Source organism: Corapipo altera, unplaced genomic scaffold, assembly GCF_003945725.1.
Source record: "Corapipo altera isolate COAL_440 unplaced genomic scaffold, ASM394572v1 51, whole genome shotgun sequence".
Taxonomy (NCBI): domain Eukaryota; kingdom Metazoa; phylum Chordata; class Aves; order Passeriformes; family Pipridae; genus Corapipo; species Corapipo altera.
The window spans coordinates 9,600,715-9,614,743 of NW_020884892.1; the positions used below are offsets into that span (position 1 = coordinate 9,600,715).

At 39.2% G+C, this 14,029-nt stretch overlaps 1 protein-coding gene across 1 annotated transcript in view; it reads right to left on the reverse strand.

Annotated features, from left to right (window-relative positions):
* DEPTOR (DEP domain containing MTOR interacting protein) overlaps nucleotides 1-14,029 on the reverse strand; it is a 74,102-nt gene that overhangs the window by 7,450 nt on the left and 52,623 nt on the right. The window contains exons 8-9 of the mRNA XM_027645617.1: nucleotides 13,170-13,240; nucleotides 12,404-12,508 (exon numbers count right to left, since the gene is read on the reverse strand). Of these exons, the coding sequence (XP_027501418.1) occupies nucleotides 12,404-12,508; nucleotides 13,170-13,240 (176 nt within the window). The remainder of the gene's footprint in view (nucleotides 1-12,403; nucleotides 12,509-13,169; nucleotides 13,241-14,029) is intronic.

Genomic DNA, 14,029 nt, shown 5'->3' on the forward strand with positions numbered 1-14,029 from the left:
TATTCAGGCACTGTTTGTGCTTTAGGCACTGTAGGCTTTAGTTGCCTCTCCCTATGGAGCTAGGCCTTGCTTGCTGGACTTCTTTGAATTAACTATATTTAAAAATCCTATTAAAATTTCCTTTCTTTTTCAAGGCACACTTTTTAGAAGGGTGCTGTAAAAGATTATGAAGAGCTGGAAATTCCCACTGTAGAGTTTGCTTCAAGAGATAATTGCAAAGTTCTCTGGGACAGCCCTAAAAATCATTTAAATTTACAGAGCCCAACCATTCATCATGGGTTGTGAAAGAAGTAACAGATATGCACAGTTAACAGAAAATGTATCTTGAAAGAGTAGAATAAGACCATGGTTACATGCCCACCTTACTTTGACATAAATTTAAAAAAAAAAAAAGCTTAAGGTGAAGAGAAACACGACTGGCAGGAGGCAGCATGGCTGGAGGTGGCTGAGGAACCACCCTTTCCACAGCAGCAGATGTGAGCACCCCACTCCAGTGGCTGGGGTTTAAGGTCCTAATTCTCAATGGATTTATCATTTACATTTCAGTGCCAGGATTTTTTTTTGTTAACTTCTCTTTAAGAAAGAGAGTATAAACACTGCTACAAATGCAGATCAAATAGGTACCAAAGAAATCAATGTTACTAAATACAATGTAGGCTTGAAATTCTTGAATACAAAGCTAGATTATGCAATGACACAGTAAAGATAGTGGAAAAAATGCTATTTTTCAGCAGCACTGATATTTTACACAATTATCTAGGCAGTAATGGGAACATTCAAGGTCTAAGACTGCAAAGCACAAATTCTGCCGGTACACTCAAGTTTTCTCCTCCAACAGCACCAAGGTCAACCAAATGGAAAGGTTTCACGGACTGTTTGGTACTGATAGCTGCTCTGGCATCAGCAATTAACAGCATAAAGAGATTCTGAAAATACTGCCACTAATTAATTTCCATTGACAGTGTGAATATTACTGTACATGTGGCAACTGTATGAAGGAAAATATTAAAAAATGCTGCACTAATCTTTCACTTTGGAGCAGCCAGAATTTCACTCCTGGACTCTGTGTGGATCTGAAGCAGATTTCTAGCAGCTGACAGCTCAAACTAGGGCCATGTCCTACTGCAAGGCCTTTGAGACCAGGGTACTTCAGAAGTTATTAGCACATTGCACAGAAAGAAGTAGTAGTTGAGAAAGCTGGCTCAGTCATCCACCATGAGACAGACTGAATTTAACCCTTTGCCTATTGTTCATGGTTTGTATGTACACTGACTTACATACAGTTATTGGATAGTTTAGGACATGCTTCCTTGACTACTATTTCTTCTTATCATCTGGTGTGATAATTTTAACTTTAAGGCAAACCATTCCCAAAATACATGGAAAATGTATGGGTTTCTTTTCAGTCTTTTTTTTAAACCTTATTAGCATCAAATAGAAATGACAAATTCAGGCAAATGTAGGAGTTATTTTCAACCTTGGAAAGTTCTTAAGCAATTTTCTTTGCGAACTAAAATAAAAGTTTCTAAGTATAACTTCTTTCAGAGCTGTCTAAAGAAAAGTGTATTTTGACAATTTTACAGAATAAAATTCATACCAGAATTGACAATCTAACTACTTCAAGAAGTATAGCCCAACGTTAATATTTTGCTTTTCTTCATGCTAATGCAAAATTAAAACTAAATCCATTACAGATGCAGCCTGCTTAAATTTCTTTTCTACAGACATCCTCAATAATTATAAATAAATGATTTTTTCATGTCCTACTAATCCTGCAGGGACAAGGATCAGCTGGCCAGTTTGAGTAGCTCAAACTTATAATTGTTTCATTATGATATTCTGAAACTCACTGTGATCTTCCAGAGGAAAGTTCTCCACATGTGGTTAGCAAACCAATCTGTTTCTTACGTATAATCTGCATTAGAGACCTGTGAGAACCTGATTCATATTAAATATCAGGCCATGCTGTCAGTAAGAACCCTTCCTTATGGGTACCCATGAAATCAGGGCTGGAGGACTTACATTTTGCAATTGTTAGTGACCTGGAGATGTCTTCAGCAGGATACTAAACAAATCAAACTTTTCACACTTTATAGATATTTTTAAAAACTCTGGACCAGTTCTAAAATGGAAAACTTACTGGTTGGTTCGTGTGGTATGGCCACAGCTCTCACCTGGGAAGGTTACTGAACTCCTGAAGCTGAGAAGGGAAAAGTAAAGCCAAAAAAAAAAAAGGAAATATAATCTTTGCCACAGCTTGTTTAAAGAGGCAATATATCTGCTTTGGCTTTTCTTGTCTTGCTGACAGATTTCAGCAAAATTTGGACCAGGCTTAGGTGCTACAAGAACATAATATCTGAAACACAGCTTTCCAGCTTTCAGCAAGGAGGAAGAGGACATCCAAGCTTCCAATGTTTTAAAGGAATAGGTATCCTTCCAATGGGATCCTTCCCTCCTTGCATTCCCCTTGCTCCTCTGCAGATGCCGGGAACAATTGCTCCCACTCCCGCCTCCCGAGCACCACTGCACTCTCAAGCGAACAGATGGAAATCAAGGTGTCATTTTTTAAAATCTAATTTAAATATGAAGGAATTGAGAAAAGATAAAAACTCCCATTTAAGGCTCTTATTTTGTCACAGTGGAACAAAAACTTATGCTGTTTGTTGCAGTTACCAATTAGAAAGGGAGCTATTTACAAGTTGGTAACCATGCAGGTTTGCCCTGCCAGTTGTTAGATCCCTTCAATAAATCTTCCAAGCTAATTACTACATCATCACCTTCTGCCTCACACACCATACCATGGATTTGTACACAAAATCCTTAGTGACAACATCAGAGAATGAGGTTCCCCTCTCCTCAGGGTGTAAAAAACTAATTTTACTTTTAAAAGAAACATGGAAAGAAAAGGTTTGCTTATTAAAAGCTGGATCAGTAATCTGATCTGAGACCTCACAACCCTTTCCGCCAGTAAAAAGCTCAGTCTGAATTGCCAAGAAGTCTGTAGATCCGGATACCAAACCTCTTTCAAAGGGGAGGAAGGTTAATAGCAGGACTTAGTGCCTGTGGTCCCAAGAGGTGCTCCTGTCCCTTTGTGCTGGCTCGGAACAGTGCGCCAAAGCCAGGCACTGCTCCCTTTTCATCTCGTGCCAGCAAAAATAAATAAATGAAAGGACTTGTCTCCAGGCAAAATAAGTTCCTTGATGTGCCTGACATGGATGGAGGAAGGAGGCAATAGATACATATCTGGTTTGAGGCAAAGGGAAAGAGGGAGATGAAAAGGAGGTGAAGATAGAATCAACCCTCCTAGCAGCAGCTTACACTTAGATCAGTAAACTTCAGCTTGAGTTTTCAGATAACTTAAAGTCTCAGTGAAATCAGTGGCAAGATGGATGTTATGGTAGCAGGAACAAGCACAGAGAAATTTGGGGCAGGAGAACTATGATGGAGGAGAAGAGGGAGCAGGGCTCAGCGGCTTCTTTTACATACTTACACATGGAATCCACATTTTTGCTGATACAAAGTATCTTCTATTTTAATAGGTCACCCATAGCCATAAAACAGAGGAATCTCCATGCTCAGCAAAAGGCCCAGGCCATGAAGTTGCTGAATGCGCTGCCGCAGAAAAGCCCAAGACCCAAGACTAACCTTCCACATAAAAGCAAACACAGGCAGCACTGAAGTATTTGCTCCCACTCTGCTAAAGCTTTACATTGTCACATTGGAATGAGGAAAAGAGATGAAAATCAGAGGTCCTAAAAGCTATGTTTCCAGTTAGATTTTTATCTTTGGGTGTTTTTTTTTTAAAGAATTCATGCAATCTTGATAGGATTAGTAAAGCAAAGCTGGAACCTCACAATTCACAATCTACTGCATGTCGCCGGAAGGTTAAAAAATCATACAATGGCCTTTCCTACATAACTGAGGTAACTGGATGGAACAGAATAAATTACAGCTGTGTGTTCAGCTCTGTAAATATCTCTAGCAAAAGTGTAATTGGCTGTAGAGTGGGTGGTGTGGGAGTAGGCAAGTATCCAGGTATTGCATAAACACAGGATTTTCTCTCTCAAAGGGGTGAACTTCTTCAATCTTTACACTGTTCCATCAGTGGGCTAGAAACTGAGTACTAGCACAGCATAGAATACCAGCTCCATTTACAGAATTACAAAAATAAGTGCATCATTCTTGTGCTCCATCTTGGTCTGTGACTGCAGTCTGCTATGGAAGGTTTGCCTGAGCAAGGCTTCATTACATATTTTCGTTACGTGCACTTATTACATACTTCTTTTGTTTTTAAAAAAGAGTCTGAATTTTTTATAGTATTGGTCTACAACTGAAAAAAAAGCAGAAATTAAACAACAAACTAAAAATTATATAATCCAAAAAAATAATAAACGCATCTAATAAATTAATATTTATTTTACAACATAATAAGTCACATAATATAAAAAGTTGTAGAAGGGCCTCATTGTTGGTTCAGATAGTCTCTCCCTCCCTCCTTTCCCACTGATGGGAATCAATGGGAATTTAAGTTCTTTCTTTTTCACCAGGAAGAGAATAAAACCACTGCTGTGCAAAAGCCACAAACAGAGTGGACAAATTAGGGGGGGAAAAGAGCCGACCTAAGAGCCCATGAGAATAACTCTTGTTTTGGAGTGTGAGGCTTTTGGGCTGCACACGAATCTCAGCTCTGCAAGTGGCAGTTTCCCCAACTGATCAGTCAGACAAACACTGACACAGCAAACTGGAATTACTCATGAAGGTAAATTAACACTATGGGTAGATATATGGAGAGTAATAACATAAGGAGCTAATACCCTGAAATGCAAACCTTCCATAAATATGGAATGGGGAAATATAGGTCACTGCTTTCCATGGCTCTAATTGGGAATTGGTGTATAAAATCACTGACTTAATGTGAGTCCCAGCGAGAAATACCCACAGGTAAAGCTGAGCCAGGCTGGGCCACATCAGGAAAGCAAACCAGTGACTGCATGTCTAACTTTATAAGCATTTTTATTGTATACTGCAATTTGATACCTACCACAGAACAGCTCTGAAAATGTTAAATAACTCAAATGGCTAAAGATTGCTCTGGGTGAAATACTGCATCAGAGTCAGAAGAACATAGAGTCTAAGCTTCGAAATAATGTCTTTTTATGCTTGGGTTGACCTTTGGGTGTCCTCTTTTTTTTTTTCCCGATATATCTATAACTAAACTAGAATTGCTAAAATAAAACCACACATAATGAATAAAGAACTTAAAAACTATATATCAGTTTACTTACATGGTCAAATATAATTATGCTAAACTAACTAAATGTAGTTCCTTCAAGGCTCATATTAGGTATAAACAGTCCCTAAGACAGTCCAAACAAGGGAGTTACAAGGCCAGACAGACTCATGCAGGGCACCCTCAGCACCCTCCGTTATCCAGCCTGTCATGAGCAGGAATGGTCTGCGCCATTTGAGACAAACAGCTGCTCTCTGTTTGCACAGACAAAAGTGCAATTGTTTTTCCATGTGTTTGGCTAGCTAAACAGAGCCTTGGCTTTAATGCAACATGTTTCCCAAATCACTTGCTTATATCATGAAAGGAAGCCACTTTGCGTCTTGAGCAACAACAAGGAAAGAGAAAGAGAAGTGCGGGGAAGTATCTGTAGAGCAGCAGCTGGGGAGCAGCAGCATCCTTGAAGTGCTTAGGGCAGAGAGCTGAGATAGCCATGATCCTGTAAACCTAACAGCATCTGAGGAACACGTCAAGGCTTCAAGTGAAATTGATATTGCAACTAAACCTAATAAAACAAAATGCTTTTCATCCTCAGTTGAGAGCAAAAGCAGTTCAAAATACCAGCATTTTGCTGAAATGGCCTCTAATTGTGTGTCTCTTTTAGAGATACTTAGGATAACCTCTTTTAAGATTTCAGCCATTCCGCAGGCCAGTTCTTCAGATGACAGTATTCTCTTTAGTGAGCCTGGACTACCTGGGAGTGACCTGCAATAGCCTACAACAGCTTGAGCATGGGTAAAATCCCAGCTGTTCTGGCAGGCACCAGATCTCACCATTCAATGGGCTATAGATCACACTGGAATTTGGAAGTTGTATCAAAACACAAGCACAGCCCTGTTTTACAGTGCAGCTGAAACCAGTGCTGCTGTCTCTCATTCTGAATAGCTACAGCTGTAAGACTTCAGAAACTATCAAGAAAGCACTTTCATAAAGGCAGGGTGTTCAGATATCTGGGTTATTCTGTCATGAAACACCACTTACTTGAAAAGAATTTTTAAAACGACCATTTATTAAAATAATGTGACTAAATTTTAAAAATCCACTGACCTCCAATTATGAACCTACAGGCAATATTTTTTTGGATTTGTATTTGCTATTGATGAAAAGGAGCCAATGTACAGACACCAGTATAGTGGGTCACTTGTTGCTCAACAGCATTTTAGGTGACTGGTCTACAAGCAAGTTCAATTCTAAAGTCAAATATGCTGCTGTGAATGCAGAAAAAAGAGCTCTGAGATATTATGAAACTTTCTGTATTCACATAAAGTTTCGGTTGTTGCAAAGAAAAAAAAGTCATTTTATTGCCCAGTAAAACTCTCTCTGTTAAAAGACTCTTTAGGAAAAATCACTGAGTCACCGGAAACCTAATACTGCACTGCAGGCTGAAATTCAGGTCTGGGATAAGCAAATAAAACCTCACTAAACCTGTGTCTTGTAAGTTTACAGGTGAAAAAAAAGGAAGCTTCACAGTTAAAGGTGAAATTTAGACTGAAAAAGTTGAACTCACTTGTTTAATATTTCACCTAGGAATTCTCACTGCCTTAATTCCTTTCTCTATAGTGAATAACTAAATTTTTCTTTAGAGTCTTTTTGAAAGATTTCTACAAGATCAAATAAATAATTTAAAAAATAATCCAAACTGTTCATCATCTGTCTATGCTCTTAGTACACCCTAATGTGACAACCACCCTGCTTGAGAATGACTTAAATGATGTTCAAGGCTAATGGCTATCCTACTCAGCTCGCTGTCTCCAATCTCTGTGATGGATAGTAGGACATGAAATAGGAGGTCCTGGTTACTGCTGCATGAAGTGAAACACAGAGTTAAAATTTCTTTGAATTTTCTTTGGTTTTGCAAAACCAGAGGTGATTTTATGGTAAAATACCAAATCTGATTGCTTAAAATTAGATTTTTCCAAAGTGATATATGCTTGAATAAAGCTTCCATGTTTCTGTGGAGGAGAATGGACCTTTATGTTATAGTTTATAATTAAATACTATCAGAAAATGAGGCAGTCGCTTACAGAGACATGTTTGAAACTTATATATACATTTATATTGAAGTCCTACAGTAGTGCCATTCATCGCACACAGTGCTATGCGTTTACCTCTGCTGTTCTCTCTTTATGGACACACTATAAAAGCAGTTTGTCAGCAACTTTTTCTGAGTGTTCACATTACCAAATACACTCACTCTGAACTCACTCTAATGCAATTATCAAATTCAGCAGCAAGCTGATAGCACAGCTAAAGGAAAATCCCAACCTGTCTCAGTGTTTTCATGCTGTAATTGAAAACAGATGGTGACTCGTGTAATTTATGCTTTTCTACAGTCAGTAACATGTTGGTATAAGATAAGAATTCTAAGACTGAATTGCATCTGCTTCAACAACACCACATGCTAGTGCACAGCATAAATATTTATCCAAACCTACTTCATCTTCTCATTTAAAGCTCAGTTCCATGAAGAAGTGAAAGTACCCTTCAGATTCCTTCAATCAGCATTGAAGCATCTCCCCAGTGCTTCAAAGAGTCAAAGGCCCAGCACCAAACACAGAGGTATCTTCCCTTTCATAAGCTTCATGGAGAGGGTTAAATGGAGGCATGCATATTGTGCCTTATTTATACAATATAAATCCCTGTCTTCAAGCTTCCACTAAGCTGCTTGCATGAGTTACAAGGAAGTTTCTCACTTATGATATCCATGCTTCCCTACTTTTCCCACTATAACATAAAACACTGGAAATTGGCCACAGCCATAAATGGGATATTTTTCCTGGGGGAATATTTTTTTCTAAAAGGATTTTTAGCCTGGTTTATCTTGCTTGTCAAAAAGTTAAGCAATCACTGTGTTTGAGGTCAGACAGGCAAGGACCATGGAACAGGTTTTGTGTTTCTCTGCAGCATGGAATATGTTCAACCTCATGAGAATCTCACAGTTCAAATTTCTTCCAAGGAATCTAAGACATTGGCGATTCCTCTGACATTGCATGGGTTTGGGTTGTTTTCCTCCCACTTGACACTTACAACACATACATTTTAATCTTTTATGTTACAAGTTATTGTGGCAGTACTTGTACTCTTTGGACTAATCAGATGGTACCTGTGTTCCTTGGATTGCAGGGAGACTGGGCTTGATGACCTTGATGAACTGACATCAATCAACTCCTTGAGACAGTGTAAACCCAATTACACTTGAGATCTGGCTCTTATTCCACTAGTGAAATCACTTCAGAAAGTGGACCTGAAATAATCACTTGTGAATGCAGAAGACAATGGCACAGGCAGAAAATTATGAATCTGATCTCCTCCCTGAGCCAGCTTTTAAAGACCAGGAGAGCAGAACCATAGTCAAAAGGTCCTCGCTCCATACCACAGTCCCCAAGCACAGCTCTAAACAAAAGAGGTTGGTGCAAGTGACTATATGCGGTCCTTTAAACTCCCCAGTGATGACTGAAAAGAAGAACTAGAACAGGCTACAAAAACTTGAGTGGCCATTGGCAATTTATGTGATACAAGGACTTTAAGTACAACAGCTATAAATACTAATTTGCTCAAAATCAGTTTATGGAATCAGACATTCGTTAGCGTTCCTCAGAGGTCTGAGTTGGGCACTGACTTCTCCAGCCAGTGGGAAAACAGATAATCAGCAAAATGAGTGATTAATTTGTGTCTCTCACAAGCCTCACACTAAGCTAGATCTGCTCATTTTGTCACACTCTGTCCGGTGATGTCATACTAAATAAGAACATGTGATGCATAATTTAAGTCACTAGTTTGAAGTCAAATTGCATAACTTCTCAAAGAATACTTTCACCTTAAAAACAGCAATGAACTTACAGAATAAAACACTGAGAAAAAGGGAAAAAGACTTTCCTGAAAACAACTGGCAATCTTAAGCAGTGTTATCTGCAAAGAACCAAATTTTGTAGCCAGTCAATACTGAATATTAAAGCAACCTGAGAACTTCAAAATCCTGCTGTTTCTGTCTGCCACTGCTGAGGACAGCAGACAGCTAAATGGAGCTGCAAATAACTTAGAATTACCATTGCAACACTGACTTCTTTCATAGCCCCAAGTCGCCTCCAGCTTCCACTTGTTAATGTGCTTACAGCAACCACTCTCTTCACAGCGCTGCCACAAGCTTCAACACTTCAGCAAACCAGGCCAAAAATACTTTAATAAAGCTAATTAACAAGTTATTTATTGAATTATTTGCTCAGCTTCATACCTGAAACCTCAGACTGCAAACAGCAGTCCTATTTACCAGCCCCAGAAGAGGTATCAGGACCTAAAGCCAAAAAACATAACACCCTCTCACACATTTTCAGCACTTGTATGCTTGTATGGATTTTCTCAGAAACAAATTGTCTGAAAATTCCTCCAGAAGAGGATGTCAGATATGGTGGCCAGTGCTGCCATGCTGAGGTACATGTGTGTGGTGGAGTGCTGTGACTCCTGGCTGCCAAGCCCCGTGACCACCACGCAGCCGCTGCGTGTGGGCAGAGTTCCGGCCCAAGCTCATTGAGATTTCCACTTACGACTCCCAATTCACAGCACTTTGGAGCAGGCCAGGAACACAGCCAAGGTCAAACTGAAAGCAAACCACCACAAAGTCCTGCAGGTAGGTTGAGCCTGTTTACTGATTTCTGTAATACATGGTAGAATTTTAAGCGCACAAAGTGAGTTCCTACATTGATATTGTAGGCAGCAGTCCTCTCTCAACAGTATGTTTGGCATAATCCAAAGATAGGAAAACAGTGGTCTCCAAAAGAGGTAAGTGCAAAATCACAAGCTTTACAAATAAAGACACTTCCAAAAACAACTACAATGGATACATCTCCTTAGGAGGAAAATCCCTGCTGCTACTGCCAAGAACCTTTCTACAAACTGCAACGCCAAGTCTTGGCTCTTCTTCAAATTCTTGCCCTTTTCATCATAGCCAACTTTTCTTGTTAGCGCTTCTTTGGTGTAGCACTCTTTTTGCAGACAAAAGCCTCTTGCACCAGCCCACCAGAAGTTACTGTGCCCAACAGCCTATTTTCAAAGTGCCCTTCCTGCAGCTCCCACACAGAGGAAGGTTTAATTTCAAGGACTTGTCATCTAAAGCATGTCATGAGATTCCTTTACATTTGCCAGATTGAGGAGTTCTCTAAACAGATGGATTAAGTGTCATAGATTTTTTAAAATTTCAGATACTGCATACATACAGTGATTTACATACTTATTGCCATGGGAACATCTCAACAAAAGCCATTATTTTCAAAGAAAGACACAATTTCTTCACTAGGCTAAAGGTATTCAGAATTTCCAAAAATGGAGCACCAATTCTGGTGTCTAAACAAAGGTTCATCTAACATATGGACATAAATTTTTATGTGTGATTCTACTCTGAAAAGCGATTTTACATAAAGATAACAGCTTCAAAGATAATCAGATCTGTCCTTTGTGTATATTCAAGGTAATATATCCCAGTTTTACAATACTGTTTGCTCCCCTCTAAACAGTAGACTGTTTTGCATTCTTATATCTTGAATGGTTCAGGCAGACCTCTGTAACCCCATCAGATTACACATATGACACCACAGTGTTGTTTTTACAAGTCAGGTTTCGGAACAGTTCTACCTTACTGCTAGCTGCCATATTCAAAGAACAAAAGATGCTGTAAAATACCAACCCCCCAAATTCAGGATCTAGAACATACACATGAATAAATTCATTATTTTTAAATTTAGGTCCTTTAAATTTAAGGCAAGATTACTATTTGAAAATTATACTCTTCATATAAAAAAATGTAAATATATATTATATTTAGGCATTGTATGAAATGTATCAAAAAATTCCAGCTCCCTCAGGATTCAAGCTGTTTGCCAGCAGGATGTGTTTGGGTGCTGCATGCACCAACAGGCTCTGCAGCTGCCATTCCCTGTCCCAGGGCTTTTTCCTGCCCGTACTCAAAAAAAAGCAAATGTTTCAAAGACAGTGTGTTCTTTCAAGTTTCATTAAAAATACAAAGCAGCAGTTAGAGAGGAGAAACGTCTGTAGTGCACTTGTTAAGGACGGTGCCATAGTAGGTCTGGCCCTGTGTAGTGGGCAGGATGAACATCCCTGGAGTCATGGCAGCATGTGCTGCCTCCAGCTTGCTGGGTGTGAATATATGGGTGAGAGGCAGCTGGGGTGAGTGTGATGGGACAGGAAGAGGAATAGAAGGCTGGACAAAATTTGTGGCAAACTAGGATGCATGTGGAATACACCTGAAACTTTCATCTGTGTTGTTGGCATACAATAAAACATGACATAAACTGATAATTTAGTCTTTCTGTCTGGCCCAGCCTGGATATTGGAGCAGGTGTAGCAGCTAGTTTCCCTTTCTTGCTTTTACCTGTACTTGATATAATGCTTTGCTTTTATTTTTCACATTGTACAAGGCAGAGATTAATTCACAGATATATGCAGGATGTGATCCAAACTTGCAGGTAAGTCAATGGGCTCGGCATTAGCAGTGCAAAAGCCTTCACATGAAATGTGTATTTATTGATTCTTAAATCATGTATGAAACTATTTGAACTCTTTATGAAATGTGAAAGTATCATTCATCCTTCTTTCCAAAATTTCTTGAATCTTAACTGCTGTACAGTGAACAATGGGCTATGCTTGCTTCACTTTCACTAGGTATGTCTGACTTTGCCTCTTCTTATATAGACGAAGTCTAGAAGCTACATACTAGCAACCACATAAATGGCAAAGTAAAAAGGGATGCTAAAATTGTGCAGAGTTGAAAAAACATGATAATAAAATTTAAAAAATCAACCAAAAAAACCAAAACACCACCACCACCAAAACCAACCGAAAAAAACCTGCCCCAAAAAGACAAAGGGTCAAGAAAGAAACTTGGAAAGGATAAATAAGTTTCATGTGAAAAAGAGACTTCAAGAATCTCAAGGACAGAATGGGTTGAAAGGCAGCAGAACTCACTGTGCACAAATGCCTGAAACTGAGACAAAGGCACTCAACACTGGAAACAAAAGCACCTCTCCCTCCCCAAGTACAGGCAGCCCAGACCTTCACTGTGCACAACAAATTCCCCTGGGAAGTCATTCCACTTTGAAAACCAACCTTCATCCCAGCTGCAGCTGCTGGCCCACTGGGGTCCACAGCCTGGATGTGGCAGGGCTTGCTCCCCCGCACCACAAAGCCCCAGCCCACCGCATCCCCGACGATCTGGAAAGACAAGAGAAGCACATGATAACTTTCAGGCAGCTCCATGAAATTCAAGGGGACAACATATAAACGGTCCAAGACGTAATTTCAACATCTCTGTACTTCAAACACATAGTGGAGGACATTGCTTACATGCTGCTATGTCACTCATGAGAAAGACTCTACCCAAATTATTCCTCTTGCTTTTCATGAACTTTTTTTGTTGAACTAGGAGGCTGTAAAAAGAAATGCTTCCAATGACTAAGTTCAAAAATGTCTTTACAGAAAGGCTCTAAAAGGGTATATGAGTCAAATTTCTGTCACATCATGTAGAAAGACCCTGGTAGAAAACTTTGTTTTGGGTAGGTGATCCATTCCTGCAGAGCACAAAGTATTATCAGGAACACAAAGTCTAGATGAGTTTGTATTACACAAGTGTTATTGGCTTTATGTAATTTTACACTCTTTTTAAGTCAGCAGTACCACATTGGCATAAAGACAGGATAAACAAGTGCAGAATCAGACCTGAAATGTGTGGAAGTACTGATAACGGAGTTTGGGATTTTAAAGTACAAACCTCAGCAAATGCGAATAAGCTCTAATTATCCCATCAGAAAATGTCTGTTTGGACTGTCTAATGCATACAGCATGCAGAAAATAAAGAAAAATACTGGAGACATACCGTGAAAGTTTTTCTCACATATGGGGCTCCAGGCATTAAGAGCTCATCAGCAGTCACAGGTCTCCTTAATACTGTGGAGGTATAGAAATGAATATTAAATATAACCATTCCTCTGGAGTTTCTCCTAATAAATAAGATACAGTGTTGGGATACAAATCTTTTTGGTCCCATTTTCCAGACATGCTTTCAGTTCTTGCAGACTTGCTTGAAAGTAATAAAGAAAACAAGGAAAAGCCTGCAGAATGAGTATAAATGATGAGATCTTTGGAAAATTGGGGCATTTAGCCAACACACTTTGTTGTCTGCAATTAAAATCCCCTAAACTTTATCACAAACATCAAAAGTGTCTTTTCTTGTGTCCAGTGTTGAAATCTTCCTGGCATGGAGCCGTGATTCTTCCCGGCTTGCTGTGTGCTTGTTGGGTGCTCTCTGCTATTTCATCTGAGTTGGGTTTGAATCACAGACTTAAGTAACAGGAAAATCCTGGTTGAGTCAGCAATTATCTCAAGAGATTTCTGCAGTTGTAGGCACAGACCTATAACTCAATCTTGTCCAGGGACAGACTAGGTAACCTATAGCTAGCTGGGATTTTACATGAAAAGAAATACCAACAAGTTTATGCAGGTGAATCCCCATTGCATTGCTATGTAACGGGACAACTTTCCTCTCAAAAAAGTAAATTTGAAGTTTTGACAAATCAAATTAATACCATTTTTTATCTGTCTATAAATGCTTCACAAGACAGAGAATGACATAAAGATATATATTGTTCATCCTACTGGCCTGCTTTGCCCTTAAAATTATGGCTGTTTTCTTTTAGTGATAAATAATTTTGATGATGTCTGTCTTTTCAGTCACAG